A 16,295-nucleotide genomic window follows, 5' to 3' on the forward strand; every position below is an offset into this window, starting at 1 on the left:
TAGGATAACTGCTATGTCCCTCGTCTCTTACTATATATATATATATATATTTTTTGAATTCAAGAAGTAATCAATCTATTATGGGTGTTTGATTATATGATTAAATTTAGCACAATTTTATTCATATTTTCAAACGAAATCAAATCTATTTGATAATGTTGCTAAACGGAACTGATCGAGCAGATCAAATTCAAAAATCTGGTTTGATAAAATTCAGAAATTAAAATTTAATTTTTCGAAAAAGGCCATCTAATCAGTTTATTCAATTCGATTTCTGTTATTTTTGTAAAAGAAATCAGTTCAACCGAGTGAAACTAAAGTTGAGTTGTTTATGTTTCACTTTATTTTCCAAAAATTCGGATGCAAACCAAAATAATTGATTTTAATTCAGGTCGATTCATTCGATTTTAATTTTTTAATTAAATCGATAGGAATTTTGTTTATCCCTAATCTAGTTATATTATTATTTATTGTACTTTATTAATTTTAAAATTTTAACATTAATTTTTATTATTAATTTTTTTCCTATGATTTACTATTTATCATTTTATCAATATTATTAGGTTTTTTTAAAATTTAAATAATGAAAATAATAATATTTCCAATATATATATATATATTAAAAAAAACCAGTATTTAGGCTACGTTCTTACAAGCAACGCGCACTTTCTATTTCGAGGGTTTGGGTTTCGACGTTTCGTGTCTTCTCTTGACTGAAAACAAGCAGGCACTGCCTCCTCCATTTCTTCAACAATTAACCATGACTCAATCGCAGGAAGAATTGTTGGCAACTCATCTCGAGCAACACAAGATTGATGTAAGTTTATCTCAATTCAAGCATTGAATTTATTGCTTTTCGATTGTATTTGTTCTGTTTGAAATCGATTTTTTCGTTGTCGTGCCGTTTTTGCTTCTTTCTACGGATTGCTGATTGGTAGATTCGTCGGGAGCTGCTTGAGATTGTTGCTGCTGTATTCCTTCTGATCTGTCCCCCACCCTCTCTCTCTTTATTGCTATAGTTATTGGGTTGTTTGGGCGAACTGTAGTTTTATGGTTTTGAGTTGATAAAAGTGCGAGCCCATAGAAGGAAAAATATTTTACAATCGTAATTAACCTCAATAACAGTTTTTTTAATTAATTTATTTACCTTTTAATAGTGATTGAGTAATAAATTTCTAATTTCAAAATTCATTTAGTACTTATAGTTAATCTTGTGGGTTATGTTGGAAAATCCATCCTGTGAAAAAAAATTTGTTAACTAATTTCTTCTTATCCAAAATATTAGAGCAGGAGAATGGAAAAAGCGCCTGCGCCCCCACACTATCTTTCTAACGAAACGATTCTTCCTCACAAGTGTCCCACTATATATGAGCGGGTTACGTTTTACCATGTGGGGGTGAAAGACTGCTTGAAAAATGCATTAAAAATTATTATTTTTTGGTTCTGTTGCTGTTGAGAGGGAGGTTGATGAATTCTTTTTTGATCCTGTGAAATTAATGTTTTTGATGTGATTTCACTTTGGTATTCATGTGTATAGAATGCCTGTCCATCTCCCACTAGTGGAATTTTAGAGCTACACGTGCTATGAGAACGAGAACGTAAGTGTGTTGCTAACTGATGGCTTATTGATTTCAATCAATGTTGCAGCATGATGAGCCTTTAATTGAGGATGATGATGATGATGACGACGATGAGGAAGGCGACGAAGATGATACCGAAGGTATGTGTACCCTTTTGATTTGAAATTGTTTATCCTTTTATAAACTTGACGTTGTCTTGACTTTCTAAATGAAGTACACTGAATTGTCCTGTATCTAGATCAGACCTTAACAGAATTCAAATGTTTTTGCTCGTTGGTTGAGTTCTAAAATTGTTTTTGTGGCTCATATTTATGAGGTTCTATTAGTTATCTTGATTGGGCAACTATCTGCGCCTATTTGTAATGGAAGAGCAGGAAAAAAAATCTCTTCTGTGGTTTTTAATTTCTGTTTACTTCTATTTTTTTAAAATTTTATAGTTTTCTCTAAATTGTGTTGCGCAGAGAAGTGCCTTGAGTCTTTGACCACTATTTTGTTAATGCAATGCTTGCATGTCAGATGCGAGTTTATATGGTACATTTTGCTATTAAGACACGTGACCTTTCCTGTCTTTCTGGCTTTGTAAGTTTTCTCGTTTCTCAAATTATTGTTAAAGAAACATTTTTGAAGTCTCATTTTGGCGATCATGGAACAAACTGTGTTGAGGAGTTGTAATCTAAAGGTGAGTGGTGAATCCTTACATCTAAAAATTATGTGTTAGTGTCTCCAGTTGGTGAGGTAATAGAAAGTCGGAAAACAAGACGATCCAAGCATCTTTGAACTTCCACTGCCAATGCCTGCGAACACTTTATTTCTCAATGGCTGCCTAGTCTTATGATTTCCATGCTTGTAATAAGGTAAATAATAAATACTTAACTGACGTGGTACCCTAGCAAAGAGTGATGACATACATTATAATACCATCAGACTAGAAATCTAAAAACAGTTTCATTTGCTCTTTCCTGCATAATTTAGTGTTTATGTATCATAATTGCTAACTGGACCAAGTCTCTCTTGTTTCTTTTGGTAGGACAAGAAGATGCCAGTGGTAGTTCAAAGCAGAGCCGAAGTGAGAAGAAGAGCCGCAAGGCAATGCTAAAGCTAGGAATGAAGTCCATCCCTGGGGTCAGCCGAGTCACTGTTAAAAAGAGCAAGAATGTTTGTACCTCTATCACATTTATTGGACATGGTCATGTTAATAACTTGATGTATAACTTCTTTGACCATGTTCTAGCATGTCAACTTACACTTCAGTTTCTGTGTCAACGATGTTTCAGATCCTGTTTGTCATCTCAAAACCAGATGTGTTTAAGAGCCCAAATTCAGATACTTATGTAATCTTTGGAGAGGCAAAGATCGAGGATTTGAGTTCACAATTGCAGACTCAGGCTGCGGAGCAGTTTAAGACTCCTAATCTCACAAACCCGGTCCCGAAGACTGAGGCAACATGTATTCCTCAGGATGATGAAGATGTTGACGAGACTGGAGTTGAACCGAAGGACATAGAGCTCGTGATGACACAGGCTGGGGTTTCAAGAGCCAGGGCAGTCAAATCACTCAAGGATGCAGATGGAGATATTGTCTCTGCCATTATGGAGCTCACAAACTAGTGTAACTTCTTTGTGTCTGTTTCGCTTTAAATGGTCACAATTTTTCTTTGAATATGTCTGAGGCCTTGAATCGTTGAGGTATGAGTCATTTAATTTGCTACCTTTTCTTTGTTTTTGTTGGACATCATGTTGTGTACAATATCCATCAGCCTGCTAGATCTGATGAAAATGATCTTTCTTGCTTATGATTTATTTGGAGAGAACTCTTACTTTCTTCACTAAAATATATTCGAGGGAAAAATACCTTTTTTTGATTCAAATTTACTGTTTTGCGATTGTCAAACGAAAGTTTTAGTCCGTAGTATTTTAATTTTTTTGCAATTTTGGTTGTATTTAAGTATTGTATCATCATTCTCAATAATAAAAAAAATTATTAAAATTACAAAAAATCGATGCTAAAAATATCAAAATTCTAAATAAAAAGTGATTAAGCAAAAAATCAAAAAATATAATATTAAGATTGAAATTTGACAACATCAAAAATTTATTTATCTTTCAAGAGCAGCAAGAGCTCATGTAGAAGGAACGTTCCATGCTTCATCGACAAGAATCAGTGGATATCTATCGATATGAATACGAACAAATTGATATAGAGTACATAGATGCAAAGCAAGCGAACATGTGAATGATGTTAAAAGACAATAAAATTGCAATCCTATGACATCAAATCATCACATCGGACGGCAGTGAAGATGATTGATGAAGCCGGTTATTCAAAGATGGCAATGTTTGCAGGAGGTTCAAAGTCACAATATTGTTCAACTAGTATAATACTTATATCATGCATTCAAATCCTTCAAAGATGGTCCCAAGTTTGAAGATGGCAGACAAAGCAATTAATATTAAGAAGACCAATTTGTATTTGAAAAATGGCAGTGGCAGTGGGTCTTATGTCACTTTCCCCCTTTTTCAATATTTTAAACCATAAAACAGTTCATCCACTATGATTCAATCGCTCAACTAGCAAGATAATTATTGTACACAAACGCGTATGATAGATACGACATTTTTACCTCATGGTTTACTGGTTTTCTCTTGGCCTGAAATTTCAGCAAAAATAGTTGGTCATAGCGTTTTATACGATGACCTAAGAACTTTGAGAAACTATCTTGGTTACCAATTTTTTTAATGACTTCAACTTCTATGTAGATCTGTTTCTATGTATATATAATTTTGAAAAAAAAAGATTAATATTTTTCATTAATTAGATTGATTCCAAATCGTCTCACATAAATGTCTGCAAAAAAAAAAAATTGTTTTAGAAATAATATAATACTTCTTTTTCTTTACACAATTATGAATATATTTTATCCATGACAATGAAAAATGAAGCATCCGTCCATTTTTAAGCAATAATTCTTTGAAAAGTTTCAAGGGTATTAATGAATGAATACATACAGGCATATTAAAAAACGGAGTTAGAAATATTATGATATTTAATCCCCGTTAAACAAATAATTAATGAAACTTCAGCATGTTCCACTATGCCACTGATCAGTGATCGAATTCATCGAAAATTCCAGCAACCCACACCTGATCCTGGAAGGGGCAGTAGCCCATTCGAGGTCAATAAGTTGGTTGCTTTGCAGCGGATATCTTCTGGGTTAGCCGGGTTAAATCGATAGCCTTACGCTACGCGTAACATCACCGTTTATGATACTCGGTTACTCCGAAGAGAATCATAGCAATGGCAAATTTCAAAAATCCATTTATTGAACACAAATTGGAACACCAAGATGACAAATTCCACTAGAGAGCAACTAGCATCTCTAAATTATGCAACACACATCGCCTAGAGTTCTATTACCAAAATAACAAATAATACACCAAATCACACAAATATATGCAGTTCAGGTCTGCTGAACACATTATTTTCTTCGTCCTCTAGTACGGGATACGAGGCAACAAGAGCATCCTGAGCACCAATGTAAAGCGAATTGTAAATTTTCCAGTAAACTTCTCTAACCTTTCTTGCCGGATGAAAGAGTCCCTGCAGACAATAGTTCAGCACAATAGCTGCCCCAAGTGCCGCCCTCATTCCTTCAATAGCTTCCATGACAGCGTTAATAACGTGTGGGGATGTCTCGAAAATGTTGGGCCAGACATAGTTCATCAGGTGGATTAAAGCGTCTTCACATCCCAGACCAGCGACTCCCAGGGCCATGTGTTTGACTGCTGATGCGGCAGTTTGACGATGAACCAAATCTCGGTCCATGAGGGCATCCTCGAGTAATGGAGTCACATGCATAAATGTAATCCTTGCCCATCTCACCTATGTACTCAAATAGGAAGGAAAGAGACTTAAGAACACCATTCTGAACATTGAGCTCCGGCACACGGTACTCATTCATCAATGCAGGTAAAACCGTGAATGGTGAGCATGTTTCAGCAACGATTGCTATGGCCACAGTTGTGCACACCCGGTTTTGACGTTCCTGCACCTTGAGGTTGTTTAGCAATGTTGCAAGAACATCTTGTGGCCCAATGGCTTTTGCAATATAACCAAAAGTATTCACAGTTGCTCTACGGATACCCTTCTTGTGAGCTTTCAGCATCTCCAGAAGCTCAAAACAAATCCTCATCCACTCCCTTGCAGGAACAAATTCAGCCCCTCGGTCAGCAATTCTTCCAACAAGATCAATACAATTTTCTTGGACTTTCTCATGGCGGTTCTTCAAGATAGGAGTTAGCCGAGGGAGCAAATCCTTGATTGGCGGTGTCATCTTGGTCATCCCAATAACATTGACGATAGCCTTGAGAGCGCCCAATATCGAACCCAGAACTTCAGGATACTCCTCTCCCAAATACTCATACAATACGACACCAAGATGGCCCATTAATTGTTCTTCTCCACACTGCTTCATAACCACTGCAATCCGGGATATAAGATCTGCTGCCTGCTGTCTCACTTTAGCACTCTTATTGTTAAGCCTCCATTTAATGGTACCACAAATCTGGGGAAGGTATGGCTTCACTTTGTGACCAAGGGTGTTCACAACAGCACCAAAACCATTTAGCATCACATTAGCATCATCACTAGTCTGTTCTTGAAACGCATAGAGAATCCCATCAATCAATAGCTCTTCTAAGCGAGCATCAATATCAGATGCTCCCAAGTTTGTCACCACTTTCTCAATTGTCTCCATAACCATCCTTCTATATGGCTCACTTTCATCTTTCAGGTCCTCCACGGTTCTTCCCACAATATCAGCAACACCAACTTTGTTCGCAATCTCAACAGTGGTTTCAACAAGCTGTTTGTAATTTCTCCTGTCCAAAGCCATCCTTCTGACCCAGAAATTACGGAAAAACTCCGGAAGAATATCATTTCTGATATAATCTGGCTCTACACCCTCAGTACTCACACACTGTTTTACCACTTTCAGCACTATTTTCTTCATTTCTTCATCAGGTGACTGGAACTCGCGGATAAGAATAACCATGACTTCCTTGGTGTAGTAGCTGGCATATATCGCATCCATGAGCGGTATGATAAAACCAATGGCTTTCAAAAAGGCAGCCAACACCTTCCCACGGTGGGACCTTATACCCTTCCACAGAGGCTTCAAAACTGAGTCAAAGCTTTCAATACCATAAGGGGCTGCAGCCTCAGCAAGCGCAGCCAAGGATAGAGCAGTGATCGTTCTGACTTTCTGATTTTCATCATTAAGACCATGTTCAATTATCTCAACCAGTGATCTCAGATGTGGAAGAACAGCACAGCCAATTAGAATGGCAATCTGTTGTACTATTTTAATACCTGTGTGACGAGCTTGCCAAGATTTCTTGCTCTGACACACAGCTTTCAAGAATGGCAGCAATGCAGGGATCCCAAGAGCAGAGGCAACAACACTAAAAGCTCTTGCAGTGGTGTTCCTAACATACTCATCAATGTTGTCAATATCTGGACGCATTGCAGCAATCATTGTGGCCAACCCAGCTGCCTTGCTAAGATTTGAGATGATTTCTCTACCTTCTACCCGAGCATAATAATCCTCATCGATTAAAAGAGGCTCGATAACCACCAATATTTTGTGCACATATGGACGAACCAACTCATCTAATTTATAGAGCACCCTATCAATAACTTTAACCAACAAATGTCTCTCCTGGTCCTCCAATGTGGGTTGCATGAGCAGTGGCAAAATACGGTTAAACAGTGGCCCAGCACCAAATTCCCTTGCTTTGTCTGTGAGTTGTCTCAATGCAGTTTTCCTCTGTGGAGGAGTACCGTTTTTCACTTTCAGTAAGAGTTTCATGATCTTTCTCTCTTTCTGCTCTTCTGGCGATAACTCCTCTTCATTGTCTTCATTTAGCAGTGAACCAAAATACTGGTAATCCTCAGGTTTCATCAATGGCAAACCACCCGGCATCTCTTTTGGCACATCAAACTGTTGGCCTCGGTTTTCTTCTGGGATATTATACAGAGGTGTTGCCATTGGAGTAGGTGTAGCAAGAAGTTTCCGGGCAGGTGTTCTAATAGGTACATAGGTAGCAGGTGGGTCCAAAATCTTATATCCTTCCTGCGGAAACATTCCATCAAGTTCCTCATCGGTTAATGGCCTATTCCTGTCCTCAATATCTTTCTCCCATCTCAACAAGTTATACTGTTCAGGAGTCATTGCGCTACGCATAATGGCATTCGGAGTAGGGGTAGCCATATCGACAGCACCAAAAGGAGTGACACCGGGAGTATAAGCTGCGGCAGGGGTAGCACCTGGTGTGGCACTGCCCATTGTGGCTGGAGTCTCATCCCATCTTGACCTCTGTTTTTTTGGCGTTGGGGTAGCCATCCCTCCCAGCTTTGGTGTAGCGTCCCAAGCCATTCCTGCAGGAGTTGCCCCAGGCGTAACCCCTCCAGAAGGAGTTGCATCCGAATCATTTAGGCGTCCTGGTGTTGGTGTCTCATCCCACCTATTTCTCCTTGAAACTGATGGTGTTGCATCACCAATTCTCCCAGGTGTCGGGGTCGCATCCCACCTTCCAATTCCAGGCGTGGAGTCAGGCAAATCCCAGTCAGATCCCTATCTTGGCCTTCTTGTCAACAGCACTCTCATCCTGAGACACATCCCATCTATTCCTCTTTTTTGGCTTCTCTACATCTTTCTCCTTTGTTTTTAATTCCTCTTCTTCCTTCTTCTTCTTTGCTATCTCCCTCTTCACCTCCTCTTCCTTCCGCTTCAATGCTTCTTCTCTCATTACATCAGCATAAGTCCTGACTTCTGGACCTGGCGTTTTGTCCAAAAATGGATCATTCCTTGCAGGGGATATGATCCTGTTCAACCTCCTCCTCCTATAATCATCCTCCCTGTCGATAATCTTACTTGGTTGCTTAAACCCAGACACGTCATCCTCCTCCCCAGTTCTCAAATGTTCCTTAAGAAACTGTTTCGGAGCAGTAAAAGATGCCATTTTCCTAGCAATTTCATTTTCCGTTCCATCAAGATTATCATCCTCATCATTGACAGCAATGGATCGCTCGTAGCCCTCATACTTGTTTGCATTATAAAGATCGGTGTCAAAAGTAAGGGAGGTTAGTGCAGCCAGGTCCTTCTCCATCTTTTGCCTTTCTTCTTTGACCCTCTGAATCTCTGTGTCCACGTCCATTTCGTAACCAAAAATTTCCTGACACTAAGAAAAAAAACCCAGCCTTAAGTTCAAAATCATAAAAACAATAAGCAAAAATTATGATAAGCAACCAGAAATTAAATTTAAAATTTAAACTAGCACAAAAAAAATAAAAACTACACCAACTCGTTTCTTTTCTTCATCCAAAAATAATAATTGCTCTTTCATCAATCGTACAGAAGACACATATCGCCGGCATACGTTTACTACAAAAACAAGAAAACAGACAAAATACATATGCACCGGTCCAGTAGATCAACTGGCACCAGGAATCGAGGGATGCAAGCACGCTAAATTTACAACATAGTCTAACCTACTTCAAAATCCTATTTCCCCACCACTGTTTCTTCCCTCCTCTACTTGAGGTCGCAGAAGAGTCCGCGTGAAAGAGAAATGCAAATTCCACGAAAACTTCAAAGAACAATTCGAAAATTCAATGATGCGCAAACGAAGTAACGCATAAGAAATCAAAATTGAGCACAACATAAACAATTGAATCAACAAACATGTGTAATTAGGGTTCTGATGAATGCGAGAAACCAAACTGACCTGGTTTTGGGGATCTGTTCTTGAGAAAGCTGGAGCTAAAACCCGATACACGCGATGGGGAACCCTGCCGACCTGAGGCGGTTTTGGCTTTGGATTCTGTATGGACTGTATGGGCCCATAGTAGCTCCATCTGTAAATATAGCTAATTTTACACTGCCGGCCCAAAAAATACCTTAATAATACGAGTCAAGGCCCAAATTCTAGCCCATCAAGTACGACAAATCTGGTCCTCATAGCTTAGTGTAGTTATAATTAATCGTCTAATTGATATTATCCGTACTGAAATTTACAAACAATAATTCGTTTCACATTATATAAAATCATGGTTTTGAAGTAATCACACTACAAAAATTTGAAATCTAACGAATAATAGACAAAAACTTGTGTGAGACGGTCTTACAGGTCGTATTTTGTGAGACAGATTTCTTATTTGGGTCATCCATCAAAAAATATTATTTTTTATGTTTAGGTCATCCATGAAAAAGTACTATTTTTTATGTTAAGATTATTACTTTTTATTGTGAATATCGGTAGGATTGACTCGTCTTACAGATAAAGATTCGTGAAGCCGTCTCACAAAAGACTTACTCATAATAATAAGGTTTAGAGTTCTTTCGGTTTAAGTATTTGCAAGCTCTCAAAATTTATAAGATCGAGCGTTTACTGTCTTTATCAAAATTCAATATTTGGTAGTAACGGTGAAACTCATATATTTTAAATTATACAACAGCTATAGTGCTACAGTTCGATCACTATAATATTAGAGATAATTATTGCACTCGACAAATTTAAGAGTTATTTATTAAAAATCCAATATTCTAACTAAATAGTAGGAAACTGAAGGAGAGAAAAAGAATTTAATAGTGTGAAATTAATGAAAACGGGTGGTTCTATTTTATATTTATCGTGAAGTTGTGTACCATCTTGTGAATAGCAATACACCTGACCTATTCGCTATATGAATATATTGTTTAGTAAGAGAATCTAATCATAATTATCATTTTTTAGGTATATATAAACACTATTTAACTCGAGTTTAAGGATGTAAACGAACCAAATAGTTCGTGAGTTATTCGGAGCTCGATTCGAAAAAAGTTAGTTTGAGTTCGTTGGTTAAACATATCAAGCCGAGTTCGAGCTCGACAATTTAATCAAGTCAAGCTCCAGCTTAATGATATTTAGCTCGTGAACTCACGAACATGTTTGTTAATAGTCTCGCGAGCTCGAGTCCAACTTGTTTAGGTGGCTCGTAATCTCGAGTTTAACTCATTTGTTGAGTTGAAAAATAAAAAATATTAGTACTAATCTCAATAGAAAAAATTGAACATAGATATATTTAATTTTTAACAAGCTCGAATCAACATCAAGCTCGAGCTCAATTATATGCATTATTAGTTAAAAAACGAGTCGAGTTCAAGTCAGGCTTGTTAAATATGACAAGCGAGCTATTAATAAACCAAACTCGAGCTTGGCTTGATTACCATGATAAACGAGCTTTTAACGAGTCGAGCTCAAACTTTTCGCGAGCTTAGTAATTTCAAGACAAGTCGAGCTCGAGGCTAATGATAAAAACTCGAATCGAACTCAAGCTTAAACGAGCCGAGCATCAGCGTGCTACTATTTGACTTCGTTTGGATAGTATACATCCGTACTCAAGTTCATGAAATGTCAAAGGATAACTCACTTTTCTTAGTATATCTCTATAAATTTATTAATATTTCAACATCATTCTGATTTAAGATAAATACGTAAAAATAATTAATTGATTGATTATATTCTAGTCACGGTTTATTTTATTTTATTTTATCAACGAAACACTTCGATTATCAATTGAGGCACGAAAAATACGAAGTTTCGTTTTTGCTTAATTTACTTATAAATTAAAGTAAAGTTTTTGTCAATCCATTTTTTTAAGTTTTCATTCATTCTCAAATAATTGAGTATCATGTGATTATGAATCGACATGTATATAGTCAAACCCAACCTAACCAAATAACATAAAAACCCAAAAGGGTAGGTAATCACCCGTTTTACTTGAAACAATAAAAAAAATCTTGCCCAATTTCTCTAACATTCTTAATCAATATGTTTTATTTTAACTTTCCACAATCAACATGTATAGTAAATGTTTATCGGTGATACACATATAGTTACACATAAATATTACAAAGATTTTGGTAAAAATTTTTGTGAGACGGTCTTACGGTTCGAATTTTGTGATACATTTCTCTTATTTGGGTCACCCATGAAAAAATATTACTTTTTATGCTAAGAGTATTATTTTTTATTGTGAATATCGGTAGAGTTGACCCATATCACAGATAAAGATTCGTGAGAACGTCCTCATGCAATGCAACTACTTTTCTTAATTGAAAATTCTTTGCGGGCTGTCAATTTGCAATGGTATATAGTGTGGTGGTCAACTGGCTTAAATTTCGTATGAAAATACCCATTTTGTGTGGCTTTGTTTTATTTTATTTTATAATTTCTAAAAATTGATTTTATATATATATATATATATATATATATATATATATATATATATATATATATATTATTTATTAAGGCTGAGCACCTTATAAAAACTGCCAAAGAGGACACCATCTTTTTTTTTCCAATTTTACCCTTACAGTTATAGTAATATTATATTTTTGTTTTTTTGTTTTTCTTTTTATTTCAACACACTTTTATTTTTATTTCAATCATTCAATATCAATTTAGTCCCTCCATAATTTGTCAATTTTCACTTTAGTCTATCGATAATGATAAAAAAGATTGTACACACACGCAACGCGTGTGCAGAGTAACTAGTATATATCAAGAAACCCTCAATTTAGACCAAGTCCTCTCTCTTTTTAATTACAACAAATTATCATTTGCTTTAAGAATTGGATTGTTGGAGTAGTTAGATATTCCTTAATAGTGTTGCATTGTCACTTTTGATTCGGATTACAACTATATGTCTTTTATATTAATGTATTTATAAGCATCGCGTAGAAAGAAATTGACAAGAAACTATAGTACTCGAAACGATTTTATTTGTACATACGATCAAAACACTTTCGATTTTATTTTGAGTTATATGTTTGCAGAAGCCTGTATTATCTCTTCTCATGTATTTTATATCTTGAGGATTTTTTATATTAGTATTGGTTTAGTCATCCTACAATGAGAAACACGAGTTGAGTGTAAATATATTGAAGTAAGCATGACGTCGGCGTGACGTAAAATAATGTTAAGACTTGAATGGGATTGATATAAATGACGAGGACGTACCTGACATTGTTTTTATTAGACCAACAGTCTCCCAAACTACGGGAAATTTGAGTTCAGTCCTTAGTCGTCATTTTTTTTTGTGTTCAGTCCCTAGGTCCTTTTTTAGTACCACATTTCCACATGAAGTGTATCACATTTCCATATGAAATGTACCACATTTTGTATGACATAGTACCACAATTTTTTGGGTAGAGAGTGAAGCCAAAGAAATTTTTTGATTGGAGATTTTTCAATAACTTCCCCCCCAAACTAATGTCTATACTATAAAATATTAATAAGAAAAATATTCATAAAAAAAATTGAATTTATCATACATAATTTATCTTATATATGTATCTAATTGATATTACACGAGAATTTATTCGATGAATAACGAAAGATAGTGGTCATGAGTAAGGATAGCAATAGGATGGAGCGGGACAGAGCTAAGGCGAGTTTGCCTTTCCCATTCCCGTCTCTGAATTTCATTCACATCTCCACCCTCATCCTCGATTCCCCAAACCCGAAACCGCGAGGATATCTATTATTATTAGTGATAATATTAATATTAGTATTAGGAATCTCCGTTCTTGTTTCGGGTTTTCCCTGCGAGATCTCAAATCCGTGGTCCCCGTAATAAAAAAAATCTGATTTATTACTCATCACTTCTCCTTGACCTATACAGGACATTGTGAAAGTTTGTATATATAATGGAAGACAGGAATTAAATTTTAAATAATATTAATCATTAATTAAGTTTAAAAAGTCAATTATTTCGTACTGGAGGATGCTCGTCTTATTTTATCTTTCATTGATTTCGAGCTTGCTAGCTCCCATCAGTAAAATTTTCCATGAAATAAATGTGACACGTTGATTTATGCCCAGATTAATTTCTTATTTATTTGAAGATTTGCCTTCGAATTCTTCTATAAATTATAAATATGAGACCTCAATCGAGAATTTCTATTAATTTCGTTTTGAACTATATAGGCTCAATTTAATTTACTTTTAGACGATCGTCGCTTAATCAAAAGAACATATGCTCGACGATATCTGTTAGAGATCATGAGCTCCGATTCTTTATTACTTTTTTCATATGGTTTGTAGTCACAGAAGTACATGAAAATAAGATTGTAACGTGAATATGTTACAATAAAATTTGATGGATTGATTTTATAAAAGAATTTGGAGGTTGAATTTCGGATGTCATAAAATATTGAATGGATTTAAAATTCAAATCCTGCTTAAAGCAAAATTATTTAAATCATAAAATAGATTTAAAAAAGATTTGCAATTTGAATTAAAAATAAAAAATTATCAAATGGCATGTCAAGTCAAATTGAAAAGGACGGAACGTACAATTAAGTACAGCAATTCATTCGTGCCCGTCGGGGCAACGACAACCTAGTGATGTCATCGGGCAGTCATAATTATTAATTTAAAAAATGATTTTGTCATATAATTTTTAATCTCACTCTAACATTTTATACGATTATAATTCATTTTATATTGCTTAATACATATGTTGGGTGTGATCATTGTTATTGTTGAGTAGATAGTCGAAACGTGATATTTGAGTTATTGCACGATTTTAAAATATTTAAGTTGCACGTATACCACAACTATAATTTTTGGTAAAACAACAAGCATTTGATCTTACAATTGATATCAGAGCTAAGTTCACGAGTTTGATTCTCATTGATTGCAAGAAATACGATTATTGAGTAGAGATTAATAGGTGCAATAATTCTTCATGCTACTTAGAGCAATCGAAACATGTACTTAAGTTGTCGTACAATTTAAAATATTTGAATTACACGTTACATGTTATAAGACCATGATCACATACGTACCCAGACAATATAAAGCGAATTAATTATTTGTTCTAGAAAACCCATGAATAAAATAATATAAGGTCAATAAAAATATATTATATTAATATAATTATTCAAAGACGACCATTCAAACATAAAGAGCATCACATTATGGGGAGAAAATTATTTAAAATATATATCGAGAACCAAGTCAACCTACTGCTGTCAATTAACATGGTACAATATTCTCAAGTTTTCAACAATACAAAAATTCTCGAGATAAATTTATAGGTTAATTTTTTGAGATAAATATTATATTTAGGTAATATATAAAAAAATTATTATTTTTTATTGTAGACATGAATATGATTGATCTCTATCACAAATAAAGATCTATAAAGACCATCCCACAAGAAACCTACTCGAAAGAGAATAATTTGTTTTCTCGTATAAGAGTAGGTTTTCTATGAGACGATCTCATTAATTTTTATTTATGAAACTTACAAATTCAGTCTATGCCTATAATAGAATAATAATAATGTTTCATATGTCGGATCGATCGATGATTTGTCTCATAAAATTAACTAATGCGATGATATCGTATGAAATTTTGTGTTTTGAAATTAAAGGCCATTCGTTGATAACTTATATTTCATCTTTATATTTTAATTCATTTTATTTATATTTAAATGAACATCAAAATATAATTATAAAAAATAAGTAAAAGACTAAACTGTCATTTGATATATAAATTAAATACTAAATATATATTAAAAAAAGACCCAAAAATAGAACTCGCAAGTATACGTTTAAAAAATAAAAATTCTATCTACTAATTTATATTAATTTACATCAAAATTTTAATATTTTATTAATATATATATATATATATATATAGATTATGATATCAAAAATTAATTACCTCAAACCTAATACAACATACAGACGACTAATTACACCTTGACGTATCAACCCGTGAGCAATAGGCAATAGTGGATCGAACTAATCACCTCTCATTGCGTTTAGAAAAAAATGTAATAACCAACCAAAGCTACATGACTTTCCACGACTCGAGAGTCGGGAATCCACCGAAAGAGTCGAACTGCAGCCCAGCAGCGGGTGCGCCACCATCAGCCACCGGAGCGGGCGGGGGCGGGGGCGGAAGTTGAGCCGAGGGGGCTTGCATCGGAAAAACAGAGGGGTCAGTCGTGGGCAAGCTGCCACACGGCTGCAATCGGTTCATAGGCCTACACGGCTCCAGTTTCAGCACCGGAGATACAGGGAAATTTCCATCCACCCGCACGAAGCTCCCTCCAGTCATCTGCTGCACCATCTGCCTGAAATTGGAGGGATCTGCCACGATAATCGTCACCGTTGCACGCTTCGTCGCTCGTGACTTCCGCTTCGTCACCCTCCCACTCGGTGCTACGCTCCGGCGCGTCCTGGAAAAAGTAGTATCGTTCTCCGATCCGCCGGAGGCCGTCGGAGTTGGAACAGGCGCCGCGAAGAAGGACTCGACCATTTCAGATGACAGCAAATCTTCCGCATACGAAGGGTGATTACCCGAAAATGGCTTTTGCAGAGCTTTGGTTAGAGTCTCTGTTTCCATTGTAAAGCTGTCTTGAATCAAATAGTCGCCGAATGTCGGGTGCATCTGCCATAGCTGCTCCATACTGACAAAATCCTCTGAAGAAAAAATTCAGGAAAAAAAAACAGAACCAAATCGATAAATATCAAATACCCATATCTTTAATCCTTGAAAATAGTGATCAGGACTCAGAATTAAGACAGATAATTGAAGAAAATTTGCTTCAGAGTGAGTACAAAGGCAGGCGAAGAGACGAAGTGAAGACTTGAGAGTA

General features: G+C 35.7%; 3 protein-coding genes across 3 annotated transcripts; 1 reads left to right on the plus strand and 2 right to left on the minus strand.

Moving 5' to 3' along the window:
• Positions 1–617: 617 nt before the first annotated feature.
• On the plus strand, positions 618–3,411 carry LOC140817733 (nascent polypeptide-associated complex subunit alpha-like protein 1). Its single transcript, XM_073177483.1, has 4 exons — positions 618–817; positions 1,648–1,720; positions 2,608–2,735; positions 2,855–3,411. Exons 1-4 carry the CDS (start codon positions 761–763, stop codon positions 3,185–3,187), a joined length of 591 nt encoding a protein of 196 aa, XP_073033584.1. The 5' UTR covers positions 618–760; the 3' UTR covers positions 3,188–3,411.
• Positions 3,412–4,875: 1,464 nt separating this feature from the next.
• Positions 4,876–9,469, minus strand: LOC140818422 (uncharacterized). Its single transcript, XM_073178366.1, is given in 4 exon segments — positions 4,876–5,429; positions 5,431–8,212; positions 8,214–8,818; positions 9,365–9,469. Coding segments are annotated over 3 exon segments (3,774 nt in total). The 5' UTR covers positions 8,795–8,818; positions 9,365–9,469; the 3' UTR covers positions 4,876–5,018.
• Positions 9,470–15,319: 5,850 nt separating this feature from the next.
• On the minus strand, positions 15,320–16,295 carry LOC140818192 (calmodulin-binding protein 25-like). Its single transcript, XM_073178076.1, has 2 exons — positions 15,480–16,295; positions 15,320–15,443 (listed from the first exon to the last, which is right to left on the minus strand). Exon 1 carries the CDS (start codon positions 16,103–16,105, stop codon positions 15,485–15,487), a length of 621 nt encoding a protein of 206 aa, XP_073034177.1. The 5' UTR covers positions 16,106–16,295; the 3' UTR covers positions 15,320–15,443; positions 15,480–15,484.

Source organism: Primulina eburnea, chromosome 17 (assembly GCF_022965805.1).
Source record: "Primulina eburnea isolate SZY01 chromosome 17, ASM2296580v1, whole genome shotgun sequence".
Classification (NCBI taxonomy): domain Eukaryota; kingdom Viridiplantae; phylum Streptophyta; class Magnoliopsida; order Lamiales; family Gesneriaceae; genus Primulina; species Primulina eburnea.

Excerpts from the sequence above, each read along its gene's own strand:
- LOC140817733 (XM_073177483.1), top strand. The coding sequence starts at position 761 with ATGACTCAATCGCAGGAAGAATTGTTGGCAACTCATCTCGAGCAACAC. Across the intron at positions 818-1,647 it reads TCGAGCAACACAAGATTGAT|CATGATGAGCCTTTAATTGA; the intron begins GTAAGTTTATCT and ends TCAATGTTGCAG. Across the intron at positions 2,736-2,854 it reads CTGTTAAAAAGAGCAAGAAT|ATCCTGTTTGTCATCTCAAA; the intron begins GTTTGTACCTCT and ends ACGATGTTTCAG.
- LOC140818192 (XM_073178076.1), bottom strand. The coding sequence starts at position 16,105 with ATGGAGCAGCTATGGCAGATGCACCCGACATTCGGCGACTATTTGATT.